Source organism: Mirounga angustirostris, unplaced genomic scaffold (genome assembly GCF_029215605.1).
Source record: "Mirounga angustirostris isolate CCGP_5_RB_7025 unplaced genomic scaffold, mMirAng1.0.hap1 SCAF_17, whole genome shotgun sequence".
In the NCBI taxonomy this organism is placed as follows: Eukaryota; Metazoa; Chordata; class Mammalia; order Carnivora; family Phocidae; genus Mirounga; species Mirounga angustirostris.
In genome coordinates, this window is record NW_026991725.1 from 3009406 (window position 1) to 3034859 (window position 25454).

A 25454-nucleotide genomic window follows, 5' to 3' on the forward strand; every position below is an offset into this window, starting at 1 on the left:
CTCCCCTGACTCCCCCCACCCCCCCAGCCAGATCATATCTGGACAACTGTTAAGAAGCGCAGAACACCGAAGGCTCATGGGCTCAGTCCCAGTGCCAGTTTCCCTTGATTTCAGGGTCACAGAATTCACCCCCAATGAGGCCACTTGTGTCCCAAGGACGAGGCCACACCTGTGTCAGATGGAGTGTGGATAGCTCCATGCTGAATGTCAGCCCCCCAGACCTGCATCCTCTTGATAGGTAAATGAAGAGTAGTCATCTTCAAAATTGGCAGAATGTTCCAGAGACACAGGCTACAAACAAGGGCTTCCAAGAAACACAGCCGAGGCATGTATACTTTTAACCTGACTCAGGACCTGGTTCTACCAATACCTTAAGTCAACGAACTCTCGGCTGAGTAAGGCCCAGCAGCCCTAGCAACAAGTCAGAGACCAGCCCCCAGCAAGCCAGCTGGATCCTAAGCCCTTCCAGTCCAGTGGCAAATGCTCAAGGCCTCACTCCTCCAACGCCAGACATTGCTAACCAAACAGGGCATTCATGGATATATCCTCAGAATCCTTCTTAACACAATGTTCCTGGGAAAAGCCCCCAGTAGACCAGAGTTGGGATGTGAAAACAAAGGTAGTCGTCATCCCTCCCATCCATCATGCAGGAGTGTGCATGATGCACCTGAACCAGCCACGGAAGATGGAGGAAGCAGCGCACATGGGCTTCTGGAGCTAGAATAAGACACCACCTCCAGCAGGAGAGAACCACCACCTTGGGGAACTTTTCTCAAACCAGTTTTGAACCCAAGTCACAAAAGGCCAAGCACCTTAACCAAGAAGGCAGGTGAGAAGGACTCCTTCCCAGTAGTACCACCTCCTGGCAGCTCCCAGAGGCCGGCCTTGGTGCCCCAGCTGCGTCTGGACCCTTACCTGGATCTGCCCTTTGCCCATGATCTTGTCCACAATCTCGTTGTTGTCCTTGTTGACCTTGGTCTTGTCATAGCACTTCTCGTAGCACAGGATCCTCAGGGACTGGGAGCCCTCTAGCTCAATCTCAAACTCCTGGGGAAAGACGGTACAACGATCCTGAACCTCCAAAGCTGAGACACATAGCTTCCTGGTGAGTGTGGGCCCCAAGTTTGCAAGGGGGTGACAAAGGCCCAAGAGAAACACGTCATAAGGCATGGAGGAACTTCCTCCCTTGCTGGAGCCCCAGAGGCCTCCGAGTTGCTGGCATAGTGGAGTCTAGGCCTGAGCTGAAAACCCCACACCTAAATGAGCAGGGAGTGGAGGGCAGAGGGGTTAGGGAGACAGAATTCACCTAGCCAGCAGGCTCGGCCATCCCCAGTCAACAGCAAGTGAGCACAGGGAGTGGGGTGGGTACACTTGGTGACAAGCTCAGAGGTCCCTGTGGGGACGCCAGCCGCCTCCACTCACCTCATCCCACTTGGGCTCTGTCGTGTCCCGGAACACCCTGGTTTTGGCTTTGCTGACAAAATAGCCAAAGGAATCCACCTCCAGGGTACAGTACAGGTCTGCAGCGGGGACAGGCAGAGACACACTGAGTGAGGCCCGAGGCTCGGGACCTCAGGAGGGAAAGGGGGATAAATGCCTCTGTCCCCCCAACATCCCTGCAGGACACCCTCCGTGTTCTCCTTCCCACAGCCCTACATGCTCTGGCTCCTTCCCACTTCTCTGCCCTCTTCTCAGCTGGCTCTGCCCCCTCTGCCTCATTCACCGCCCTCCAGCTACACTGGCCTCCTCCCTCTGACCTGCCCCACTGCTCCCACCTGAGGGCCCTGTAAGGCCTTGCAGTCCCTCCATCCCTGGTCCTTGCCTGGCTGCCTCCTCACCACTGAAGCCTCAGGCCAAGTCTTCACTGGCCACGCTGGCTAAAGAAGTTTTGCTCTCCCCCTTCCCTTCTCCCACCGATCCCAGGTTCCTCAGCAGGGTGTCTGGCATCTGAGGTGGAAGTCTCTGGAGGGCATCTGGCCTCTGAGTGCTGAAAATCTGGAGTAACCCCTGCTCACTGTGACAACCAAAAATGCTCCCTGCATTCCAAAAGCTTGGTTTGCTGTTTTCCTCATAGCACTTGACTTTAACTCAAGTTCTCTTTTCTGCCTGGTTTCCCCTCACCACATCAACACCACATAGGTTCTTGTGGTGTTCTTAGCTCCTTAGTTCTTAGGTCCACTTGTGTTCTTAGCTCCTGGTGAGACCCAGCTGACGTGGCCACAGCCCTGGGTGGCCACCCCAGGTGCTCTGCAAACCCACACCCTCCCTCTGGGGCTCAGACCCTGACACCTGCCCCCCTCCACGGGAGTGGCCGGGGTTGCATCCCAGTGCAATGGTGCATGGGAGGTGCCTTGAGGGTATCAGAGCCAATCCTCTGCAGTGTGGATCAAGGGGCAGAGGTCAGAGGGTGGACATCCATGCCCCTCCGAGGCCCCGTTAGAGGGCTCTCCTCAGTGAGAAGGGAGAGTGGATGGAGCAGCCCCCGAGCTGTCTCGGGCTGGGCAGGACACAGACCAGACAGAGCTGGGTATCAGGGCACTCTGGGAGGTGGGCACAGATTAACAGGCAAACAACACCAGAGGCCTTAAGCACCCAGGCCTCTGCCAGATCAGAAAGCAGGTCTGGGTGGCGGAGAGATGGAGGGCATGCGTGCCATCCCCATTTATTGATTTTTGTGTGAGTGAGCGCTGTCAGGGGTTAGGGGAAAGTTCATGAGATAGAAGGAGGGCTTTGAGTCTGTCTGGGTTCAAATCCCAGCTCTGCACAAATCACTGAATCTTTCTGCCTTAGTGCTTTCATCTGTAAAGCAGGACTAACAATGGTGCCTACACCCCAGGCCTGACTGTGCAGATGTAATGAACGTATTAGGACAAAGAACCATGGTTGAAGATTCACGGGGCCTAAGCCCGCTGAGTCAGAGTGAACATGTGAATGGCGCTGGAGGCCGGTGGAGGGAGGAGGTGAGGACCATACGGAGGTCAGGAGAGATTTTTGTAGTAGCAGCTCACCTCATGTCTAACCCCCCTGACCCAGTTTGGGAGGCAGAACACCTGCTCTGAGAGAGGGGGCCATGCCACCCCCACGGCTCTGCTCCCTGAGGCCCATCCCAGCCAACAGGGAGCAGGTAAGGAGGGTAAGGCATCTGGGCATGGTGGGCCATGGACTCAGGTATGTGGAATAGCCTTCTAGAACTTACCAACCAGGAATATTCCTAGGCAGTGCCCACTAGGAAGGGGTTCTGTGTGTCTGGGGAGGGTCCAGGAGGCTGCCCCGTGTGTATGAGCAGCACGGCCTGAGTGGTAAGCACAGAGCTCCTGGCCATACTGAGAGAAACGCTGCTGTAAAGCGAAAGGGATGGGCTTTGGCAAATGGGAGTGATAACAGGGACCTGTTATGCCAGGAGGGATGCCAGGGGGATCAGAGCAGAAGATGCACTTGAAAAGGCTCTGAAACAGGCCAAGGCATCATCCACACGCTGGCCACGTTTGAGCTTTCTCCAGCACCTAGTAAGGTACCCAGGCACCCAGCAGTAAGGTACCCCATGAACTTCACAGTCAATGTTTGTCGAATGGCTGCTGGCGAGTCGATACCATGTTCTCTGCGTGGTGCAGTGCAGGTAGAGGGGCCCAGGGCAGACCTCGCCCCCCAGAGACAAAGAGGAGGGAGTGGGAAGGGGCAGGCGGAGAGAGGAGTCAGGAACCCCGGGTTTCTGGTGCTCTGTGAGGTTCAGTCCCTTTATGTGTCTGTGACTCAGTTTTCTCATCTGGCAAATGGGAAGATAAATTCCTACGGGGGAAAATTAGATAAAAAAGTGTAATCGTATCTTGTCAGATGCTAAGAACTGCACGGATTTGGGAGACGGTGAAGAAGCAGAAGGAGGGAAATGTGCGGCCATGTGCTGGCAGAGCACATAACTCAGTCATCGCCAAGCCTGCTCTTAGGTCAGTATTAACAAGGGTGTTCGCTTTTTACGGAGAAAGAAGCTGAGGCTCCGAGAGGTTAAGAGATTTACCCGAGGTCACATAGCTTGTCACTGGCAGATGTGGGGTTAGAGTCCAGGATTTCAGACACCCAGGAGTTGGGGAGGGCTTGGGGAAGACCAGACCTCGGAGACACAAGGCAGGAATGATCCTCCTGCCAAGAGGAGCTGGTTCCTGACCGTTGGGGGAATGGCCACCCACATGTCAGGGCACCCGGCAGGGCCCCAGCCTGGGCAGACCACAGCAGACTTGGTGGACCGTGGGAGGCCCCATGCAATGGGTTCATAGGGTCTTCCTGTGAAGGGATGAACCATGGCTCCCGCTCTTCCTAGGGTTGGGGGTCCGGGGCACTTACTGGCTGACTGCTTGAACCCCTTGGCAGAGTGGACGATGACATGGAGGAAGCCATAGAGTCCTGGAGACTCGTCATCTGTAAGAGAGGAAAGCCCCCCGGGTAGGGGTTGGCGAGAGGCCGGCTTCAGCCCCTTCTCACCCCAGGCTCGCAGGAAGGCCAAAAGGGTGGGAGGACACAGTCTGAGCCTTGGTCTCGCAGCACCACCTGGTGGCTGGAGGAAGAAGTTTCCAGAGCCCTCTGCTTCCTGGAATGTGAGCTGGTGCCCCTTCTCCCTCCACTCAGCCTGGAAGGCCAATCCACACCTTCCCTACTGGGCCGGGGATTTCATACCATTCCCCCAGGGGCACTTTTCCTCCCCCTCTGAATCCTGCCTATCCCTTGGCTGTCTTCCTCAGTGTAGCCTTTCAAAGTGAAAATTAACCAATACATGTCTGCCTCCTTTTGGGACAGGAGGCAGATAACCCCATATGGGGAGGAGAGCCTGCCTTCAAAACCCCTTCCCAACACCCACGAGCAACCAGATTCTACCCATTCTGGACCAGCCCTGATCACAGTTCTCCGCTGCTCACAAACCTCCCATAGGCTCCTTGGCTTGAACAAACTCCTTTGCTTGGCATTCCAAGATCTGATCCCTGGAAACTTCTAGCCTTATTTCTCATACGCTTCCAGCTACCCTTTCCCCCTCCACCACCACCATGCCCCATGCTTCGGTCTTCCGCTTCCATTATCTGACTACCTCACGAACATATTAACAGCATGATTCCAGGGCACGAGGGTGCCAGATTCTTCTCTCAAGCCAGAGGGGGCCGGGGAGGAGTTGGGACCATCTGGGAACTCAGTGGAGAACAACCCCTATTCAAGCTCTCTGTGTACCTGGCAACTGAGTTGTTACAACCATGTGTCTGGCTAGGTCCTTATGGAAGGTTCCAGCAATGCCCTGGGGGCTTGGGCCCGCTGATTAGACAACCTTGGGTTCCAGATCTTACCGTCTTTATTGCTGGTGACGGGAATGTTGTGTACAGTCCTAAGTTTGAAACAGGATCCCGTGAGCACCTGGAGCTCCACACTGCTCAGGACAAAGGCCTGGAGATCTGTAGGAGGAGCCGAGAGAGGAAAATGTCATCACAGATCCACTAGGACCTGCTACTCTTCTCTGGGGGCTACTGCAGGAAACAAAGCTTAGCTCTAGGGGCAGAGTTGGTCACGGGAAGGGAGGGAAAGATTTGTAGGGACATGGGGACAGTCACAGGTGGCTTCCAACTGTGTGTGTGCAACACGGAGAGCAAGAGAGAGACAGACAAGCCTGGGCTCTGGGCCCAGGCCTATCGCTAATTTATTCTGTGCCATATGCAAATCACTTAAATTCTTTGGGCCTCAAGTTAAAGTAACATGAGTTCAATGCCACCCGCCTTGGCACCTTACAGAGTGACCGGGAGGGCCGAAGAGAAGACCGTGGACATCAAAGTGCATGGAAACGCAAAAGGCCACTCTTGCCACGGACACCCTCAGAGCAGTGTAGAGGGGGGCGGGACTTTACCCTTCTTCTGTAGCTTCTGAATGGCTTCTCTCCACTCTGACCTCTCATAGTCCGAGGACAGTAGGAACAGGTAGCTCTGAAGAGAGGAGAAGAGAATTCAGTGGGGTGACCGTGTGGCCAAGCACATCCCTGGCTCCTTCTTACCCAGGCGCTCGGAGGCTTGGCCAAGGTGGGAGCTGGGGAGAGCCTCCTTCCCTGGAAGTCCAGGCACCGGGGTGGCAGTGCCGGTGATGGCCAGCAGGGGGCACTGGCTCCACACCAGCAGGGAGAGGGAGTCCGGGGAAGGAGCTGGGGCAGCATCCTCGAGAACTGGGCCCGAGTCCCTGATTCCCCCAGATCATGGACAGGAGCCCTAGAGAACGAGCAGCCCTGGACTGAAGAAGGGGGCCGCCTCTGTCCCATCACCACCCCTTTCTGACCTTTCCATTCCGATTGTGGATCCGAAATGGGATCGTGGGGGAGTTGAGCAGCAGCAAGAACTCATTCTCAAACATCTTCTTTTTCAGGCGCTCGATGGCCCGGCTCTGTCCTTTGTTGGCTTTCTGTGGGGGCCGGAGGGCACAGGTGGTTTCCCTCACCCACTCCACTCCTCACTCGGCAGCTCAAGCACAGCACTTCTTGTGCATTCATCGTGTCTTTTTCTTTTTTTATATTTTATGATGCTTTGACATCTCGGGGGTGCCTAGCTGGCCAGGGAGAAGGCTACCCCTTCCCAGGGCAAGCTGACCCCTAAGCTGGTACATACGTTCCTGTGCACATACCTTTCATATACAAACCAACCAGGCCTGAGTTCATAGCCCCATTCACCAAGCCAATATTCCTCTGCCCGAAATAACCCAGGGCCAGGTAGCAGACAGCTAGGGACCACCCGATAGCCCAGAGTCTGCTGACGTTTTTCTTTTTTTCTTTTTTTTTTTTAAAGATTTTATTTATTTATTTGAGACAGAGAACATGAGAGGGAGGACGGTCAGAGGGAGAAGCAGACTCCCTGCCGAGCAGGGAGCCCGATGCAGGACTCGATCCAGGGACTCCAGGATCATGACCTGAGCCGAAGGCAGTCGCTTAACCAACTGAGCCACCCAGGCGCCCCTGCTGACATTTTTCAAACTCCCAGTCCTAAGCAGTTGCCTCTGCCCTGCTTTCCTTTCCTGCAGGAAACACAATGCAGGCTCTGAGCCATGCTTTCCCCCTGTGCATTCAGCATCCTGACCAAACCTGGTGCTTCCCCTGTGGTCCTGTGTAGGATGATGCACCCCTTCCTCTTGGAAACGGCATTAGCCTAAGCGTGTCATCACTCAGTCAATTCTATAAATCAGATCCTGGGTACCATCAAAATACCTGCTTAAAAACCTCAGACACCTTTCAGCAAAAAGGCCTAAATGCTGGCCTGGCACAAGGGGCCTCCCAAGGCTGGGGCTGGCCTCCGTGCCCAGCCAACTATCCTACCATGCCCCACCCTGCACCCTCCACCTCAGCTGCACCGTATTACTCCTTGTTCTGAAACAAACCCTTAGGTCTCAACCCATGTCCCCCTTCTCCAATTTTTTCAAGTTTATATTTTGTGAAAGATCCCTTCCCTTTTAGTAACTGCTATTATGCTTCAAGTTTCAGTTCCAGCGCCAACTTCAAGCTCCTCGATTAGAATTCATCTCTACTGCATTTTTTTACCTACTAGACTAGCAAAATGGTAACAAGTGCTCACAGCCAGTGCTGTGACAGTGTGGGGGAACACTGACTCTCTCACGCTGCTGGGGTGACAGCGTGGGGGAACAGTGACGCTCTCACTGCTGGTGCGGGGGGGTATATAATTGGACACGACCTTTCCAGAAGTAAATCTGGCAATTAGAGCAAGCCCTCTGCCCCAGCCATCCCACTTGTAGGGAAGCTACCAGAGAGAAATAGGAACACAGTCAGGTGTACTGCAGTCTTGCCTGTTAAGAGTAAAGAACCAGAAACAATCTAAATATCTCGTACATCATTGCGCAGCGAAGTGACAGAATAGGACGCAGCTGTTAGAAAGAATCTGATAGATCCAAAGAACTCTAAAATGCACCATTAAGTGAAAAGCTTAAGTTGCAAAATGGCACATATAGTCTAATCTCATTAAAACAAAACAAAAAAATACACACCAGTATAAGCATAGAAGAGTCTAGAAGAATACACGTCAAACTGTTAACAATGGGGGGTGGGTGATAATTTGTAACACTCTGTATGCTTTGGTATTATATTTCTTGTGATAACAAGCCAGTGTTAGGTTGGTGATGAGAACAAAAATAAGCTTTAAAAAAGTATTATTAAAAAAAATCAATCACTGCTTCTTCTGTGACTCAGAGAACAACAATGTGCCTCCCCGGTGACCCTCCTCACATCGTACCACATGCTGAGGTCAGTCATGGGCAAGACAAGGGACTCCTTGAGGTGTCTGGCACACCCCTGCAGTGAGCAGCCAATGGAGCCCAGGAACCGTGGGCTGGACTGAGCAGAAGGCCATGTGTGCACAGCTGGGGCAGGAGGGAGGGGACGAAGTCCACCAGCAACCAGGACCGGGAGAAACAGGCAGGCAGGATGCCCTGGGGTGGGGCCAGTAGAGCTGGGGAGACAGGCTCCATTAAAAGCAGGGTGGGGTGATGCCAGTCAGGAGGAGGACACCTGCGCCCCTCTGGGCAGATGTGCCCCCAGGGAGACCCTCAGTCCTCGGTCATCTCCCTGCCCCAGACACCCTTGGGGTCATTCCTGTGGTCTTCCTCTCCTTCAAAGAGGGATGTCTAAGCTGAAAGGATTCTTAGAAGCCATCTGGTCATGGATTCCTCAACAACTGCTTATAAAGCACCTACTATGTGCCGAGTCCTAGGGACATAGAACTGAGGAAAACAGCATGGTTACTAGAGTTCAAATTCAAGTGGGGAAAAGAGAAAGTGGACTGTGCAATTACAATTCAGGACCAATAACGCAAAGAAAGAGCGGACCCCAGGACTGGAAAGCAGGGTGCCCAACCCAGACGCAGTGGGTACACAGCAGGGAAGGCTCCCAGGGAGGTGAGGCCTAAGCTGAGCCCTTTGTGACATGCGTGGGGAAGCCACCTCCTGGGGGGGCTTTCCTCTAGCCACTGTTTTCAAATATATGAATTTAAGGCTATACATTTTCCTCTAAAGAGTGCTTTGGCCACACCTACGGGTTTTGATATGAGTGCTCTCATTTTCATGCAGTTCTAAATAGTCTGTAGTTTCCATTAGGATTTCCTCTTTACCTTGCAAGTTTTAATTTTCAAGGCATATACTTAACTATACTCCAGTTGTTGATTTCTGATTTCATTGCACTGTGGTCTGTGAACATAACCAGTATGCTATCAATTTTTTTTAGGGGCGGCTGGCTGGCTCAGTTAGTAGAGCGTGTGACTCTTGATCTCAGGGTCATGAGTTCAAGCCCCACGTTCAGTAGAGCTTATTTAAAAAAAAAAAAATTACCAAAGAAGTGTTTTTTAAACTTCCAATTTCCTTCTCAGCTTAATACATGATAAATGTGTGTAAATGTTGCCTATGGGCACAAGCTTCTGTGCATTTTCAGATCGAGCAGGAACATGTTAACTGTATTATTCAAAGCCCCTCTCCCCTTATTTGCCTAGTTGATCTGTCAGCTTCTGAGAGGCCCCTCAAGCTCCTTCTCTTGCACTCATCCTGCTTTTCCTTAAGAAGGCCTTCTTCTCTTGCTTTCCTTTTCTGTGGTGCTTGACATACACTAGGAAGCTCCCCGTGACTAACCCTACTAAATTCTGAACATGGACTTCTTGGCCCTCCTTCCATCTGCTTAGTGCTAATGTGCCACCGCCACTCTTTCCCCGAGCATGTACTTGAGGCCTCCTACGCCTACATCCTGTCTCCCTTATCAGACTCTCAAGCCTAGCACCTTCCCCTCCTTCTGCCATCCTGCCACACCTGGTTCAAACGGCCCCAAGGGAAAGGGCCACCCCACCCCCCATCTCAGCTCAGATACCAGGCTCTACTCACCTCCTTCTGGATTTCACTCTTGAGGGCAGAGATCTTCATTTTCATGTCCTCCAGCTCGTGGTCTGGGAAGGGATGCACCTGGGGGCTGGCCTCAGACTCCTCGGGGGATGGAAACACTAGGTCGGCCAGGGGGATGTACCATTTGCAGTCATATTGCTGGTGCTTCCTGCAAACAAGCCAGAGAGAGACATGAGCGAGAGAGAACTTGGCTCTTCAAGCCTGAACTGCCAGAACCAGAAGAACAAACACCTGAGAGGGATTTTTAAAAGAACTTGTCACAGGCAAAAATGATCCGTGTCCTTGAGGAGTCTGAACGGGAAACCCACATGTGGAGAAATGACAGTCAGGGTCTAGGGTCAGGTGGCAGTGAGGGCTCTGGGCCTTGGCCTTGCCAATATTCAGGCCCAGCGGGACTGATGTTTTTAACACTCCAAACCTCTAACACTTTCCTATTCCCCATCCCATGCTCTCCCCTCCCCCTAGCTGATCTATACTTAGCTCATAGTCATTGTCCTTTGGGATGGAGATGGAATACACATGTTATTTTTAACCCTGATCAATAGAGGTCACGTGGGGGTACTGGGTGGAAGATTATAAAGCCACATCCAAGCCCGGTGGGTACTAGTGCCGTGGGTCGCTAGTAATGTCTGTCATGGGCAGAGGACTAAAGGCATAGATGTGTTTGCTCATTATGACTGCCATCTGTGCTCTAGAACGATCTCATTTGTGATCTCGTTCCAGGGAGTCTCCTCCTTTACTGAAGCGCATACTAACCTCTCCTTCCCTCACCTTCCCCCAGGACGTGGGTTCACCCCTCTCACGCTGGCCTCTTAGTGCTGAGGTGAGCATGAGGCTTGTCCCCCCGGTCAGTGTACTTGGCACACGATAGTCGATAAGGAAATGGAGGTGGAACAATGCGGGAATGAGTACCGCATGATCTTTTCTGCTCGTGGCACAGGGCGGACCCCACTCGCCGGGGGCAGGGACGGAGGTGGAAAGCAGCACTCAGGTCTGACTACGGTTCAGATCCCATCTTCTCTACCTCTAGTCATGCGACCTTGGGCAACTGATTTAACTTTTCTAAGTCTTTCCTCTCCTCTGTGAGTTTTGGGGAAGACTGGAAATCATAGAGTCAAAGCATTTGTCATGGCATCTGGAATGGTGTAAGCACTCAGTAATGACAGCAGATTTAATGAATAGTCACAGAATCGCAGCTAGCAAAAATTTAGAGATGTCTAATAAAAGGAGAGTGCTTAAGTAAATTATGGCATATCCACTTGTAACATCACGCAGGAAAGTAAAAGGATGATTACAAAGATTAGGCAGAGCCTGGGAAAATGCTTATGACGTGAAATGGAAAAAGCAGAGACCAAAATTGGGCATTCACTCTGATTACAAGTACATGAAAAAACATAAGAACATTTAAAAAAACTGGAAGGAAATATAGCAGCAGGAGACCGATGCTTATGTTCAGGTGGGTGATGGGTTTTTCCCCCTATAATTTGGTTATATTATCTTTATAATTAAAAACATGATTTATTTTTAGAAAAAGGATATGTAGTAAAATGAAATTAATTAATCGATTTTTTAAAAGGAAAAACTAAATGCCGATTGCCCCCCATGATAGGAGGCTCCTCAGGGGGCAGAGTCTAGCTCCCTCCCACCCCGCCCCCTGGACTCACCCTGCAGATGTCTTCTTGAGCTTGGCACACAGTAGGACATCTGTAAAGAGGAAGACGTGCCGCAGCTTCCGGGAGCTCTCCGACACTTCCACCAGGAAGCCGTCCTTCACCAGCTGCCGCGTCTGAGGGAGATGGCACACCCACCCCCACCTGCTCAGGGAGAGTCAGTCAGCCCAGGGCCCAGCCTGCACTGGGGGCACCATCCAGCTGGGAGGGGCTGCAGGGAGGGGCCGTGGCACCTGGTGCTTAAGGTCACACAGACACGAGCTTTCTGGTTGTAATCTTGGGCAAGTTCCCTGACCTCTCTGAGTCTCAGTCTTACCATCTGTAAAATGGGGATAATGATGGCTGCCCTGTAATGTCAGATTCATCAAGATGGTATATGTAAAAGAGCCCAATGCCTGGCACACAATATGTGATCAATAAATGGTAGATTTAAGGGTGCCTGGGTGGCTCAGTCGGTTAAGCGTCTGCCTTCGGCTCAGGTCATGATCCCAGGGTCCTGGAATCGAGCCCCGCATCGGGCTCCCTGCTCAGCAGGGGAGTCTGCTTCTCCCTCTCCCTCTGCCCCCGCTCCTGTACTCTCTCTTCCTCATTCTGTCTCTCAAATAATTAAATAAAATCTAAAATAGTAACAATAAAAAAAATTTAAAAAACGGTAGCTTTCTATTTTCCTGCAGTGGTCAACAGCTCTCACCTGGATAGACCCTAGTCCAGAATGACTTGGTTCGTCCACGCTGGGCCATGACCACCGCCCCCACCCACCCCGGGGAATCCCCCCAACCCTGCCTAAGAAGTTGATCTTGTTTCAGTTCAACCTTGACCCATAGGCCCTCTCGGTCTGTTTCAGCGGCCCCTGAGTGGATTCTACAGCTGCCCTCAGGTGGATGGGAGACACGGGCTACCTTTGGTGGGGCTGTAGCAGCTGCTGGAGGACCCTGCAGCCATCTCTAACCTGGGTCCTAGATGGATAAGAGCATTCTGCTCCATGCAGAACCTCCAGAGTTTCTGCCCTGACACCCTCACAGCCAGCAGGCTTCTCGGGGGCTGTCACGATCCGTGTCAGCCTTCCCTGTATTATATGTCTTGTGACCTACATATGCTGCAATATGTAGGTGAGCATGGTGGAAGTATCCAGTTAACATGATCTGAAACTGACAGTGCTCTAAACCCTTCGGAGATCTTTCAGATATCCTCGAGTCAAACAAACCAGTGACATTCCAGGCCTTGCCAACCAGGGCTGGGAGTTGCATACGGGGACAGCTCTCTGTGCCCCATTCGTCATGCTCCAGACCCCGTCCCTCATTACTTCCCTCCCCAGGAGACACTGGAGGCTCATAAATGTAATAAAGGAGCATAAACCCAGCCAGTCTTCACTCCTAAATGCCACTTAATTACCTTTCCTGGACAGGAAGCACTGTATAAGCGCCAGGCTGCTGACCCATGTGAGTAACTGTCCCTCCAATTCTTCAAATCGCTTCCCCTCTCTGAGGTACCCCCACCCTTCCACCAAGAAGGGCCCCCAAGGAACTGGAGCTGCTGTACCACATCTGCACCTGGGACATTTCAGCAACCTGGCAGCCTTAGCCACCTCCCGTTGCAGCCTTAGCCACCTCCCGTTCCAGCCTTTCTTACTGTTGGGCTCACTCCCTAGCTCTTACCCCACCTGTTCATGCAGGCTCAGAGCTCCCGCTCTCAGATTCCCTGAGCTCCCTCAGGCTGAGCCATTATCTTCCAGGGGACCCTGAGGGCATCATACCGCCCACAGTGGGGGTTTGCATTCAATAACGCCATAGCCACAGCCCCTGGTTTCCCTGGTCTGGGGGACAATGCACGAGGCCTGCAGACAGATAACCCCAGCTAAAGAATCCAGTTCCAACACGTATGGCCAAGAGACCTTGTGTCAGATCTGCAGAGACTCTAGGCCTCAGTGGATTATATGAAGATTAACGGGACACTGAACGTAAAGCTCCCAGGGCCTGAAGACCTTCTCTTGGCTGGGCATGGGAGATGAGGGTTGGAGAGGCACCGAGGACGGGACAGTGGTGCCCATCTGAGCAGGAGAGCAGGGATGGGTGATGTGGCCTGCTGCGCCCTTCTCAGCCTGGGTGAGAGGCGGGTCTGGGTCCTGAGCTCACCTCCCCCTTGGGAGTTGTGACCGCGGTCCGTCGGGGGTCAATGTCCTCATTGATGCTGGACAGGAAGTTCTGGGAGATGCGGAGGGCATCCTGGAGCAGCGGGTAGTCTGGGTGGTCCACAGGTGTGTGCTTCAGCAGGTCCTGGGAAGGGGTGGGGTGGTGAGTTGGGGGCAGCAGTTCTGGGGCTCAATGAGAAGACAGTGGGGACTCAATCTTCACCAGAGGAATTCCAAGGCGGGGCACTAAGGGACCCATGCTCTAATCTGGTCACCTCTGTGAAATCTGAACTCAAAAGCAGGGGTGAGGGTGAGGGTAGTGGTGCCCCTTTATTACTACTGAGTCATTACTCTTCCCCTGGCGGAGGGAGCCAGGTGGGGTCTCATCTCCCCAGGCAGCTGGGAGAGACACCACTCCACCCACCCACACAGCTACTCCAAGGACCCTGGAGACCATGAGTCTCCACGGCAGCATCTGGCCAAATGTGTGTCGAGCTTCATAGCCAAGCTACACTGGGGCCCTGGCCCGCCAGCATGGTTACCGAGGCCAGGGAGGTGCAGTCAGGGCCCAGGGCCACTCTGCCCAGCTCCCCGAGTGGGCGGTTCTCAGTGACTCCAGTGCCCCCACCCTGGGCTCAGTCTCCCACTGAACTCCTAGCCCCGCTCTGGCCATTCAGGGGCTGACACTTACATGGAGGACCAGGGTGCTCCTGGTGACGCGGTCAATGGGCTTGTAGAGCAGAGCTGTTGGCAAAGGCAGGGAGAAGGACACAGGACAGATGAAATACAGGGAGCAGCTTGACACCTCAGGGATGAGCCTCATCTCTCCACCTGCCTCACTGCCCCAGCACTGGGATGCCAGGTGCAGGCAGCCACAGACCCGTTCTTCCCCAGGGCGGGCCGGACGGCAGCCACATGCAGATATGCAGCACTGGCAGCCCAGGTCCCCTCCCGCCTGCCTCATCTCATCTCCCACCAGACGTGACTTCTCGAAGGGCCATACCACAGGCCTCTCCTTGTCTGACCAGGCTCAGAGCGGATGAAGATGCTCCTCCGTACCCTTAGCCCTGCATCATACAGCTATACCTCGCCTCGCCCCACAGAGCTCTGGCACACTTTGGTCACGCCTGGCACCCCAGAATGCGGGAAGGAGACATGACGCTTTTCCGGGGAAGGTGGCTCCCGCACACCCAATCATTCTTATACTCCTCTGGCCCAAGGTCTGGCATCGCCAGCTGGGACCCGCAGGCTTTGTTCTGACTCACACGGGCGACCTCATCTCCATGAGAAGACCCCCCTCCATGCCGTCAAACTCCCCAACAAAACAGGACAAGCTGAGGGCTAGGGAGGCAGGCCAGCTCCTCAGACAAAGCCTCTGCTCTCAAGCAAGTGGCAGCTGAGGGAGCAAAGATTTCCCGAAGGAATTCAGGTGGGGCCTCTGGGAGTGCTGAAGAAGCTGGGGAAAAAAAAAAAGCAGATTCGGGGGGGGGGGCATTCCCCATATCCCTTGGCCAACCAGGACAGCAAAGGAGGACTGCTGGGGTTCAGTGGGGACAGGTGGAGCAGCAACTGGCTGACCACACTTCCAAACAAAGCTTCCTGCAAGCAGCTGTGCCTTGCCCCTCCAAACATAGGTGGTTCAGCCTTGGTCCTACCCCTGGATGCCTCTGTCCGCAGGGTCGTGACCTCCATTCTCCTGCCACAGGGGCAGGAAGAGGCAGGATGCTGGTTGTGACAGTCGCAGAGCCGACACTCATGCCCTAGCCAGTCCCCAAACCAAAGAGTCCCCTGAAGCCCTAGATATAAATACCCCATGCATTGCTAAGCAGACACTTCGGGGAACGATCTGCTGGCTCCGGAGAAGATAGAGTCTCAGTGGTAGGCCATGAGCCTTATCTGCAGTCTTTGCTTGGCTGCCCTTTAGAATCACTGGGGGAGCTCTTAAAAGAAACAGCTGCCTGTCCCCCTCTCCCCACCTCATCAATTAAATCCCAATCTCTGCTGGGTGGAACCTGGGTATCAGCATTTTTAAAAAGCTTCTTTGCAGATTCTGATATGTAGCCATGGTTGAAAACCACTGCCTTATGCCAACACACTTCCCATGACTTATCTGTAGCCCCTTCTTAACGTGACAATTGCTAGAGACCCTCCCCATGGTCTATGGGAGCTCAAAGGAACAGGACCAGCCTTGGGGTATCCTGGGGCAGTGAGGGTAGAGCCCAGGGCGTGGGGGAGGGGGCCCGTACTGACATTATTTAGAGCACCCACCTGTGGCTTAGCTCATGTTCAGGGAACCCGAGAACCCCAAAGACCCAGGAGAAAGTGCAAGTTCAGCAGGCTCCTTCCAGGGTGGGCCCCGGAGTTCCAGCTCAGGGCAAAGCTGATACTGCAGTGTCAGCTCCCTCTGTCCCTCTCTCAAGTCCCAGGAGGAAGAGGTTTCTGACTAAGCTCAGCGGTCTGCACAAATGGTGGGTAGGGTTTCAGACGGGTTACTGATACGCCTGCGGTCACCTCGAGTCTACCTGACTGGGGATGTGGAATGAGAGCCCACGTTGGGGGAGAACAGCTAGGAGGAAAGGTAGGGGGGAGGGGAACTCAGGGAGAGGGCTCTGGGGCCACAGTCAGATAGGCAGGGAAGAAGGGGAGGAAGAGCCACCCCAATTGTTCCGTCGGGTCCCCCGGACAACGCAGGGTGAGGAGCCCACCCTTCCCCCTTCATCTGTCCCACGGCTCCAGCAGTCCGGGCTGCTTCCTGCCCCCTGCTTCCCCTACCCTCCCTTCTCCTCACCATGCCATTCCTGTTCTGGGAGACAGACACCATTCACCAAGTTGCAACACCTGTCTCCCCACCTCCTCCAGGAAGGCTTCCTGCAAACAATACCCACAGTGCCTGAAAGTCAGGCCACTGACATGAGCAAGCTGGCCTCTCTGTAGTTTGCTGGGTACTTAGTCTGTGTCCAGTGGCACTAATATGTGCTATTTCCTCTGATTAAAAAGAGAAGCAATTATCACTAGCCCCATTTTACAGATGAGGAAACCTCTCTAAGGCACAGAGAAGTTACATAACTTGCTCACAATAAAAAAGCTGTAAATGGCGGCTGGGTTTTGAATGTAGGCCTACCCGTGCTCTTAACTTTGAGCTGTCTTCTTTGGTATGGGAGGGCAGCATCTGCAAAAGCTCAGTGACTCTTGGGAGGATCCTTGGAAAGATTCACCATGAAGAAGTGGGTAAGCTGGCCTCTTTTGCTACCAAGGTGAGCCCCCTCCTTGGGGGCCTGGATCACACAAGACTTCCTTTTGCATGCCACCCCCAGCATCTGGCTCAGAGACCTGCAGAGTGGGTGCTCAGCAAATAACCATTAAGCCAGAGTGAGCCCCAAGTACAGAATCCCCCACCCTGGGGCCCCCAGAAGCAGCATCCCTTGGAGGGGCTGAGAAGATTCTAAACAGTGTGGTTGGTAAGGGCTTGTTCTCTCCTCCCTCCCCACTTTGAAGCTGACTTCAAAGACAGTATCACAGGGACCAAAGAAACACTAAACTCCAGTCCCAGGTCTGTTTCACTAATACTAAACTCCCTTTTGGGAAGGGAAGAGGAAGCCAAGGGCCAACCGCACTTCTTTTTTAAGGAGGCAGAGTTGAGACCTGACCCACTCCTAGGCCAGACCAAAAAGAGCATTTCTCCTCTGATCTTCGAACAGGCCCATTTCAAGTCCATCTCTCCTCTTGAGCCCGGCCTGTCAGAATCTGAGCCGACAGGTGGGGGCACAGGCCAGCTTCTGGCCAGTAACTAGAGTTCCCACAGCTGTCCTGCTGGGGCAGCTGGAGAGGGGCTGCCTCAGGGGTTCCTCCATTAAGAGCGATCCTCGACCTGGGAGGGCCTGAGCAGGTAAGCAGACAACAGCCCCTCCTGCACAGTGGCCTCTGAGAAAGAGCCTAGGAAACCTCATCATTTCTTCTCCAGCAAACTGCCACCCCCCTCCGTTCAGCCTTCACCAAGGAGCTCCAGGTTACCACGGAGATGTGAAGGCAAAGTGACTGAGAGGGTGCAGACAAAACGCCTGGTGGGAGGGAAGAAGGTCCTAAAACCAGCCGCCTGCCACTCCAACACACCGGGGCCCAGGGCAGCCGGCCCCTGGAGGCAACACTTGACCCTCCGCCTCTGCCAAAGACAGCTTGGGTCATCCCTAAAGCACTTCTTGCCTCAGAGGGCAGGGTCCGCTTCCAGACACCTCCTTGCTTAGGTATGCTTCGGCCCCCGCTGAGCTAGAGCCCGGCCGACAGCACGCACCTGTCCCAGGTCCCCCTTGCTGAGGTTGCTGCACAGAGGCCGCCCCAGGTCCCTTCCACTGACCGGTGGGTGTGTGACCTTCACAAAGCAGTGGCCTGCCACGCCCCCCTCTCCCACCAGCATGCACCAAATGCCGGGACCTTAGCTTGAGGGTCTCCTGTGGCTACAAACAACCCCCTGGGAGCAGCCCAGTTCCGTCCTGCTCCCCCAACCTCGGCCACCTCGGTTCTGAGGAGAGAATGTCTCGAAGGCACAATACCCTGGCGGCTCAAGCTCCTCTCCTCTCTCCGGAAACAAAGAAACTCCCAACTTGTCCCTCCAGCAGGGGCTAGCGCCCCCCTGGGCCGAGACCCCGCTGCCCAGACCAGATGCCCTGGTCTGACCGGCCCCTGCTGACCCCCCTCCAGCCCCAGGGCTGCCATGCCTGCAGGCACAGCCTTGTCACTTTCTCTCCTTAACAGCATCTCCAGGAAGTTGCCCACTGCCTCCCAAGCTAAGCCTTGGGGAGGGGGTGCCTGGACGCTTGCAGCCTGGCCCTTCCATTTCCAAGCCACCCTGCCCCCGGCGGCCCCAGACTTCAACTCCAGGCCGGAAGCTGGCCAGAACAGGGGCAAACACAGGTCCAGCCACTTGCACCCCCTCCCTTCCCTGCCGCCCCCCCCGCTCCGCCCCACCTTGCCGGCCACATGCCAGCCTACTCCAGCCAGCCCCCAGAGGTGGGAAGCTCTGGGAAGCTACACCACCTCCCGGGAGAGGGGGCCTGGGTTACCATAGGTGCAGTTACAGCAGAAGCGAACGATGAGGAGAATTTCCATGGCAGCCTCCGTCCCAGCGGCTGGAGCTTGTGGCCATCGCTCGGTGGCTCCCATCAGCAGCCCGGCCACTCAGCCACCTTGCCCGCTGCTGCACAGCCTGAACCAAGCAGCCGCACAGCCTGAACCAAGCAGCCGCTTCAGAGCGCTCCTCTAGCAGGGGGAGGGGCGGGGAGGGGAGGCGCGCGGGGAGAGGAGGAGGGGAGCGCGCTGCCTGCTGGCATCCTAAGGAGGAGCACGTTTGTAGCTGGCCGGCTGCCTAGGGACAGAGGCTGGATTCCTCGCGTTTGTGCACACCACACACACACACACACACACACTCTGCCATGCACATGCTCACACAAGCAGGGCACCATAGTCTACAAAGCAGACAAAGGAAGGTGACGATTATCCAGCCCGCTCCCCAGAGTACCTTCCATAGTGACTGACGTGTGGCTGTCCTTGGAGTCCTTGGGACCTTTCACTTTGAGTTCCTGCCGAGCAGAGGGGAGGAATCACTATATGGCCCGTCCCTGGAACGTCCCCATCGCCCATTGCCCATCACCCATCGTAGGCAGAGCAGGAAGAAGCGCTCTGAAACCCAGGGTGCAAACAGGAGGACAAAGACCAAAGCACAGGTCTCCCCCTGACTCACTGACTCCAGACTCCCTGTGCCACACCCATGATCTCCTGGACCCCCTGCAGTACTGAGGAGGCTGGGGGTAGGCGGGAAGGAGGGGCTCTGGGTACCAGAGAGGTCTGGAGCAATGGTGCTCCTCGGACACACCCCCTAACGCCCCTCCCTGGTGACTCCAAGGGCCTTAGAGAGAGGTGGCAAGAGCGGGATCCCCCAGCAGCAGCCAGTATTTAGGGGTCTGTCCACCATCAGCCCGGGGTACATGGGATTTCAGAGGACAAACAGCAGGTGTACCAGCACCTTATGGTGTGAGCAGCCCTGGAGATAAGGAGCAAGGGGTCCTGCGCACCTGGGGCAGAGACTGAGCTCCACAGGGCAGTCCCACCTAGATCCTACCCCGATTGAGAGGGATTCACCCAGCCCCCAACCCCACCTGCCACCCCCACCCATAGCCTGTGCTAGCCTGTGCTAGCTAGCATCAGGGAGGAAACTGCAAGCGAGGAAGAGGCCACACCCCTCCTGGTCCCCAAGCAAAGTGACCCGGAGTGAGCACCGGAAAGGGACTCTAGAGATTGCTTATCTGATCCTCTTTTCTCTGTCTTTAGAGAGGTTCCAGCTCTAGCCCTGTCCACAGACCCACCACTAGGGCCCGCAACTGGAGCTCTAACGCAACCCCCACTTGCAGGGCAGAGTGCACGGAGGGGGCCTCCAAGTGGGGCGTCAGCAGGGAGGCCAGGGTGAGGGGAGGCCAAGGTCAGGAACCCAGGGGATGTTGCCTGCTCTGCCTGGGAGGGGGGACATGCCCAGGCAGCAGGAGCTCCACATTTCCTACTCCTGCCTCAAGCTGTTTCTGGACAGAGAAAACCCTAGGGACTGAGCTTGGGGGTTGGGGTGGGGAGAAGGGTCCCTGGCGGGTGTGTCCCTGGTGGGTGTCTGGATTCCTGGCTTCAGGAAACTTGCCTCCGTGCCCCCCTCCAGTGTAGCCTAGAGGTATGACATCGCTCCGGCTGCAGAGAAGGGCCCTAATTGCAGTAATTAAGTAGAAATGCCAGAATGAAGCGACAGCGTCAGCACATGAGTCAGGGTGAGAAGCCACCTGGCAGCAGGCCAGGGGGCCAGCTCTGCCGCTGGGGCCAGCAGGCTGGGAGAGGGACTTGGGAGGAGTGCAGGGGTTTCTGCCGACCAGAGAATGGGCAGTCAGCCTAGGCTAAGAGGAGGCTCACCACTCTCTGGACCAGACATGACCCTGGGCAGCCTTGGACACATACTAAGCGGATCCAGTTTGTTCCCAGGGAGGCCTGGGAGCCAGGAGGGGAAGCACCATTTCTCCGCCCTTGTGACTCCACGTAGAGGGAACTTCCCCACCCACCTCCGTCCGTCCTCCCAGGCACAGGGTGACTCACCTGATGGCTGCAGCTGGGAGAAGAAGAAACAGAGCTTAACTCCCTGTTTCCATCCCCGGTAGATGTGTTTCATTGTGGAGGGCAAGTGTTAGCAAGCCCAGTGTGCCTACAGATCCAAGTCCACATTTTTCCAACCTGGCTTTTACTAGTAAGCGAGCTGACATTTTCATCTCCCTCTGTCCAACTCATGTGCTGCCTCTCAGCTGATTCCAAACTGGAGCAGAACCCATAACCCCAGGAGTCTCACCAACACTACCCTGCATCCCACCAACTTTTCTAGCATCAGAGCGGAGATGGGAAAGCAAAGGGTCCGGAGAGGCCCGTAAGGCCAAATTTCCAAAGCTGCACAAGGAGCCCTCCCTGCCCTGGAACCAGAGGTTCTCTTGCCCCAAGCTTGGAGCTGGGTCTGTGACTGCCAAGGCCAGCAGCTTGGGGAGCTCACGGAGATGCTTTCGGCCAGGACGGAGGCTGGGCTGTGCTCCTGGAGGAGATTAGAGCTCCTCCCTGCCACTTCCTGAAGAGGCAATGGCAGCCAATGACACAGCTTTGCCCTGCAGAGGAGCACGGGGAGGAAGGCTTGGCTGCACCAGCAGGGACAGGCAAGCTTCCAGCCAGAGAGTGTAGGGCTGCTTCTCCCAAACGGCCCTGGTCCTCTCTCCGTCGTGCAATTGTAAGGATCTTAAACGACCACCTAGTCCAGACCTCTTCCAATCTTTCTGATCATAAAAATCACCCGGGAAGGTTGTTAAAAATATAAACTCCTGGGTCCCACCCCAAACTCTCTGAATTAAAGCTCCAAGGAAGGTGTCTGGAGATCTGCATTTTAAACAGTGCCCCTGGTGGTTCTTATCAAGCAAGCTGGGGGTGAGCTGAAGAATCCAGATACCCCACTTGACAGAAGAGGATATAAGGCCACGAGAAGGGAAGTGACTGGCTCAAGGTCACCACAGTGTGTGAGAATACTGCTTTTTTTCTTTTTTGTCTCCTCTGTTCTAATACAGAATAACCTAAATAGAATAACAAAATCAAACACATTGTTATTCTTATATTAAGAGGGAAAATATCAAGGGGCGCCTGGGTGGCTCAGTTGGTTGGGCGACTGCCTTCGGCTCGGGTCATGGTCCTGGAGTCCTGGGATCGAGTCCCGCATCAGGCTCCCTGCTCGGCGGGGAGTCTGCTTCTCCCTCTGACCCTCCTCCCTCTCATGCTCTCTGTCTCTCATTCTCTCTGTCTCAAATAAATAAATAAAATCTTTAAAAAAAAAAAAAAAAGAGGGAAAATATCAAGTGTGAGAAAGCAAATGTCAGTCTAGGTTGTTACCCTCAGGGGAACCATTTCCCTAACCGGCAACAGGCCTGGAGGCTGGAAGGCAGGGGCTGTGCAGGGAGCTGCCCACCTCAGAGATCTTCTGGAACTGGTTATTGGATTGGCTGCACTTCTCAGCTGTCTCCAGAGCGACTTTGTAGTTATCCACAAACGCTTTGTACACGCCAAGCTGGCTGGCCTGCAGGGAGAAGAGGAGAGAGAAGGGAGGGCAGTGGGATGGGAGAGAGGATTAATGAATGGATGAAAGCGTAAGCAGGGCACCTGGAGCTCCCTTAGCACTTGGAACCTCTAACTTTGCTCCAAAGGGCTACGCTGGAACAGAGGGGAAAGGCAGGATGAACATACTACAGTATCCCTTTGAACTTGACAGTTTCCATGGAAACCAGCTCAGCCAATAAGGTTAACAAGAGGGTACTGGGGGTTGGGGGGAGCAGGGGGGCAGGGCCTTTGTTGGCACGCTAGAAATTCAACAGCATTTGGCTTTATTTAGCATCATAAAGGTCTCCCAGGGTTTGAAGCCCCTTAAGGCCTCACACGTCTTTCACATCCTGGACTTAGCTGGAGCAGGGAGGGCACACGTGGCCTGCTCAGTACCCCACTCCCCGTGCTGAGTGTAAGGCACAGCATTTAAAGGTGCAGTCCCGGGGGCACCTGGCTGGTTCAGGCAGTGGAGCATGCGACTCTCGATCTCGGGGTTGTGGGCTCGAGCCCCACGCTGGGTGTACAGATTACTTAAAAAAGAGGTGCAGTCCCCACTTCCCTTGGCCTCTCTCAGTTCCTGTCCCCTCATCCTCAGCCTCTTAAGGAGCCAGAGACCCTACCTGCCTCAGTACACATTTACATGTCGCTCTGAACCTAACCCAAATTTAATTCCTCAAATATTTATGGAAAGTCTTCCTGTGCTTTGCATATGCATTTCCTCTTGAGAGAGTAAAGGGTGGAAATGTGAATTAAAAGCACAGTGAGATACTATTTCATCCCCATCAATCTGGCCCAAATTTAAAAGTCTAATGATATCAAGGGTTGGCAAGAATGCAGGGGAAATTAGAGCTTTTATAGACCGCTTACGGGGATGTGAGGCCTGTTATTTGGACAGTAATTTGTCAATAAGTGATAAAGCCGAAAATATGCACAGCTTGGCCTACTCCTTAGCAAATCCACTTCTACATACAAACCCCAGAGCTCTGGGGTCCCGTTCAGGAGTCAATCACTACCTGTGGCAGGTGAGCACCTGAAATGTGGCTAGTCCAAATTGCGATGGGGGGGTGGGGGTGGTGTGTGTGTGTGTGTGTGTGTGTGTGTGTGTGTGTGTGCGCGCGCACGCGTGCGCTTTAGAGAGGGAGATGGGGCAGAGGGAGAGGGAAAGGGAAAGAGAGACTCTTAAGCAGTCTCCACGCCCAGCTCGGAGCCGGACACAGGGCTCAATCTCACAACCCCAAAATCATGACCTGAGCCGAAATCAAAAGTTGGACGCTTAACCGACTCAGCACCCAGGCACCCCGAGTTGTGCTCTAAGTATAAATACACACTGGATTTCAAGGGCTTAGTATGTAAAAGAGAATGTAAATTATCTTATTAATTTTTAAATATTGATTACGTGTTGAAATGACAGCATTTTGGATCTCTTGGGCTAAATACACATTTTTTAGAAATACATTTCTAGGGCGCCTGGGTGGCTCAGTTGGTTAAGTGACTGCCTTCGGCTCAGGTCATGATCCTGGAGTCCCGGGATCGAGTCCCACATCGGGCTCCCTGCTCGGCGGGAGTCTGCTTCTCCCTCTAACCCTACCCCCTCTTGCGCTCTCTCTCTAAAAAAAAAAAATAAATAAAATAAATAAAATAAAAAATAAAAATACATTTCTAAAATTAATTTCATGTACTTATTTTTACTTTTAAGTATAAGGCTACTAGAAAATTTAAAATTATATATGTGGCTCACATTATAGTTCTGCTGGAAGCACTTCTCTAGAGAAACTTGCATATGTATGTACCCAAGGAGATGTGAGCAAGGGAATTCACTGCTTCACTCTTCCTCCTGTGGAAAGACTGGTAACAGATGCTCACAAAGAGGGGAATTCATACTCACACAGTTAAATGAATGAACGAGATCTATGAGTAGTAATACTGACCAGTTCCTAAGCAAATGTTGATCGAATTGCAAAATACATAAAATACATACATTTAAAAAGTACATGTAATGCCATAAAAAGATACAGATACATAATAAAAATACAAACTGCAGCCCAAGAAGGCAACACACCAAATTCATTCCAGTAGCTGCTTCCGGGCTAAGCAGAAGGGCACAGGGAAGGGAGAGAGACTTCATCTATAATGCTTTGTTTCTTGATTAAAAAGTCTTTCTATCTTCAGAACTTAACAACCCTTAATTCCGGGAGAGGAGGGCACAGTTGTTTGCTACATGTATTCTCTAGAATTTCTGGTTTAAATATTTTGCAATGAAGCAGCAAAGGAGGTTCAGCTGCTATTGGGCTTCCTCCGGGGATTCCACCACAGTGCTGGGGAAAGCAGGCTGCCCGTGAGACCCACCCTGGACCACTCTGCTTTTTGCAGAATCCTTGTGCTCCTCCAGATCCCAAAGAGGTGGGGCAGGTGGAAGATGGCAGGCAGGAAGGTGGCAGGTGGGGGGCCAGGAAGGCCAGAGAGGAAAATGAGAACTGGGATGCTTGCAGAAAAGCCAAGGCCAGAGCTGTGCAGATCTCAGCCCCAGATGGGCCAGACTTGGCAAAGATGAAAAATCTGGGGGGAAGTGCAGGAAGGGATGAATTCAATTGCTTTTCCAGGGGGAGTACTGGCCCCCCGGTGTCCCAAGCTACAGGGGAGGTGCTAGACAGTTGCTTCCTAAACCAAAATAAAAATCATTGCTTTTCTTCTTCTGGGGATGTGCTCTCCTTGTCCCCCTTTCGCATAAGAACATAAGGGCTGGCTGCCCAGGTTGGAACACTATCTCCCATCCCACGGCCCAAGGGGGTAGCAGGAGGGGAGTCAGCGCAGGAGCCACCTCTGCAGAAGGCCCGTGCACAGGGTCACTGACCATCCCAGGCGCTGCCATCTCCGCGGCGTAGCCCCATCTGTAGAGCCTGAGGCCCGGCCTGCCACGGCCATTAACTGCCAAGTGGAGGTTGCTTGGAAAACAGCAGCCTGGCACTGGGGTGATCTCATAAAACAAATAGCAGAGATGCTAATTCCCTTCCCTCAGTAATGGAGACCAGCTGAAAATAAACTACCTCCAGATGCCTGGACCGCCTAGGCTCCTCCCCGGCCCTCCTAGGCCTGCAGTTCCAGGGGCTGCGGGTAGC

The 25454-nt window shown here is 53.8% G+C and overlaps 1 protein-coding gene across 3 annotated transcripts in view; it reads right to left on the reverse strand.

The window, feature by feature from the left end:
- The window catches only part of ABR (ABR activator of RhoGEF and GTPase), a 174024-nt gene that overhangs the window by 36629 nt on the left and 111941 nt on the right, over positions 1-25454 (reverse strand). For all 3 annotated transcript variants that reach the window (XM_045889562.3, XM_045889563.3, XM_045889564.3), the window contains 12 exons: positions 22208-22315; positions 19205-19265; positions 14384-14436; positions 13697-13837; positions 11559-11680; positions 9877-10042; positions 6292-6414; positions 5873-5948; positions 5322-5426; positions 4336-4410; positions 1423-1520; positions 916-1047 (listed from right to left, as the gene is read on the reverse strand). In XM_045889562.3, coding sequence (XP_045745518.1) covers positions 916-1047; positions 1423-1520; positions 4336-4410; positions 5322-5426; positions 5873-5948; positions 6292-6414; positions 9877-10042; positions 11559-11680; positions 13697-13837; positions 14384-14436; positions 19205-19265; positions 22208-22315 — 1260 coding nt within the window. The remainder of the gene's footprint in view (positions 1-915; positions 1048-1422; positions 1521-4335; positions 4411-5321; positions 5427-5872; positions 5949-6291; positions 6415-9876; positions 10043-11558; positions 11681-13696; positions 13838-14383; positions 14437-19204; positions 19266-22207; positions 22316-25454) is intronic.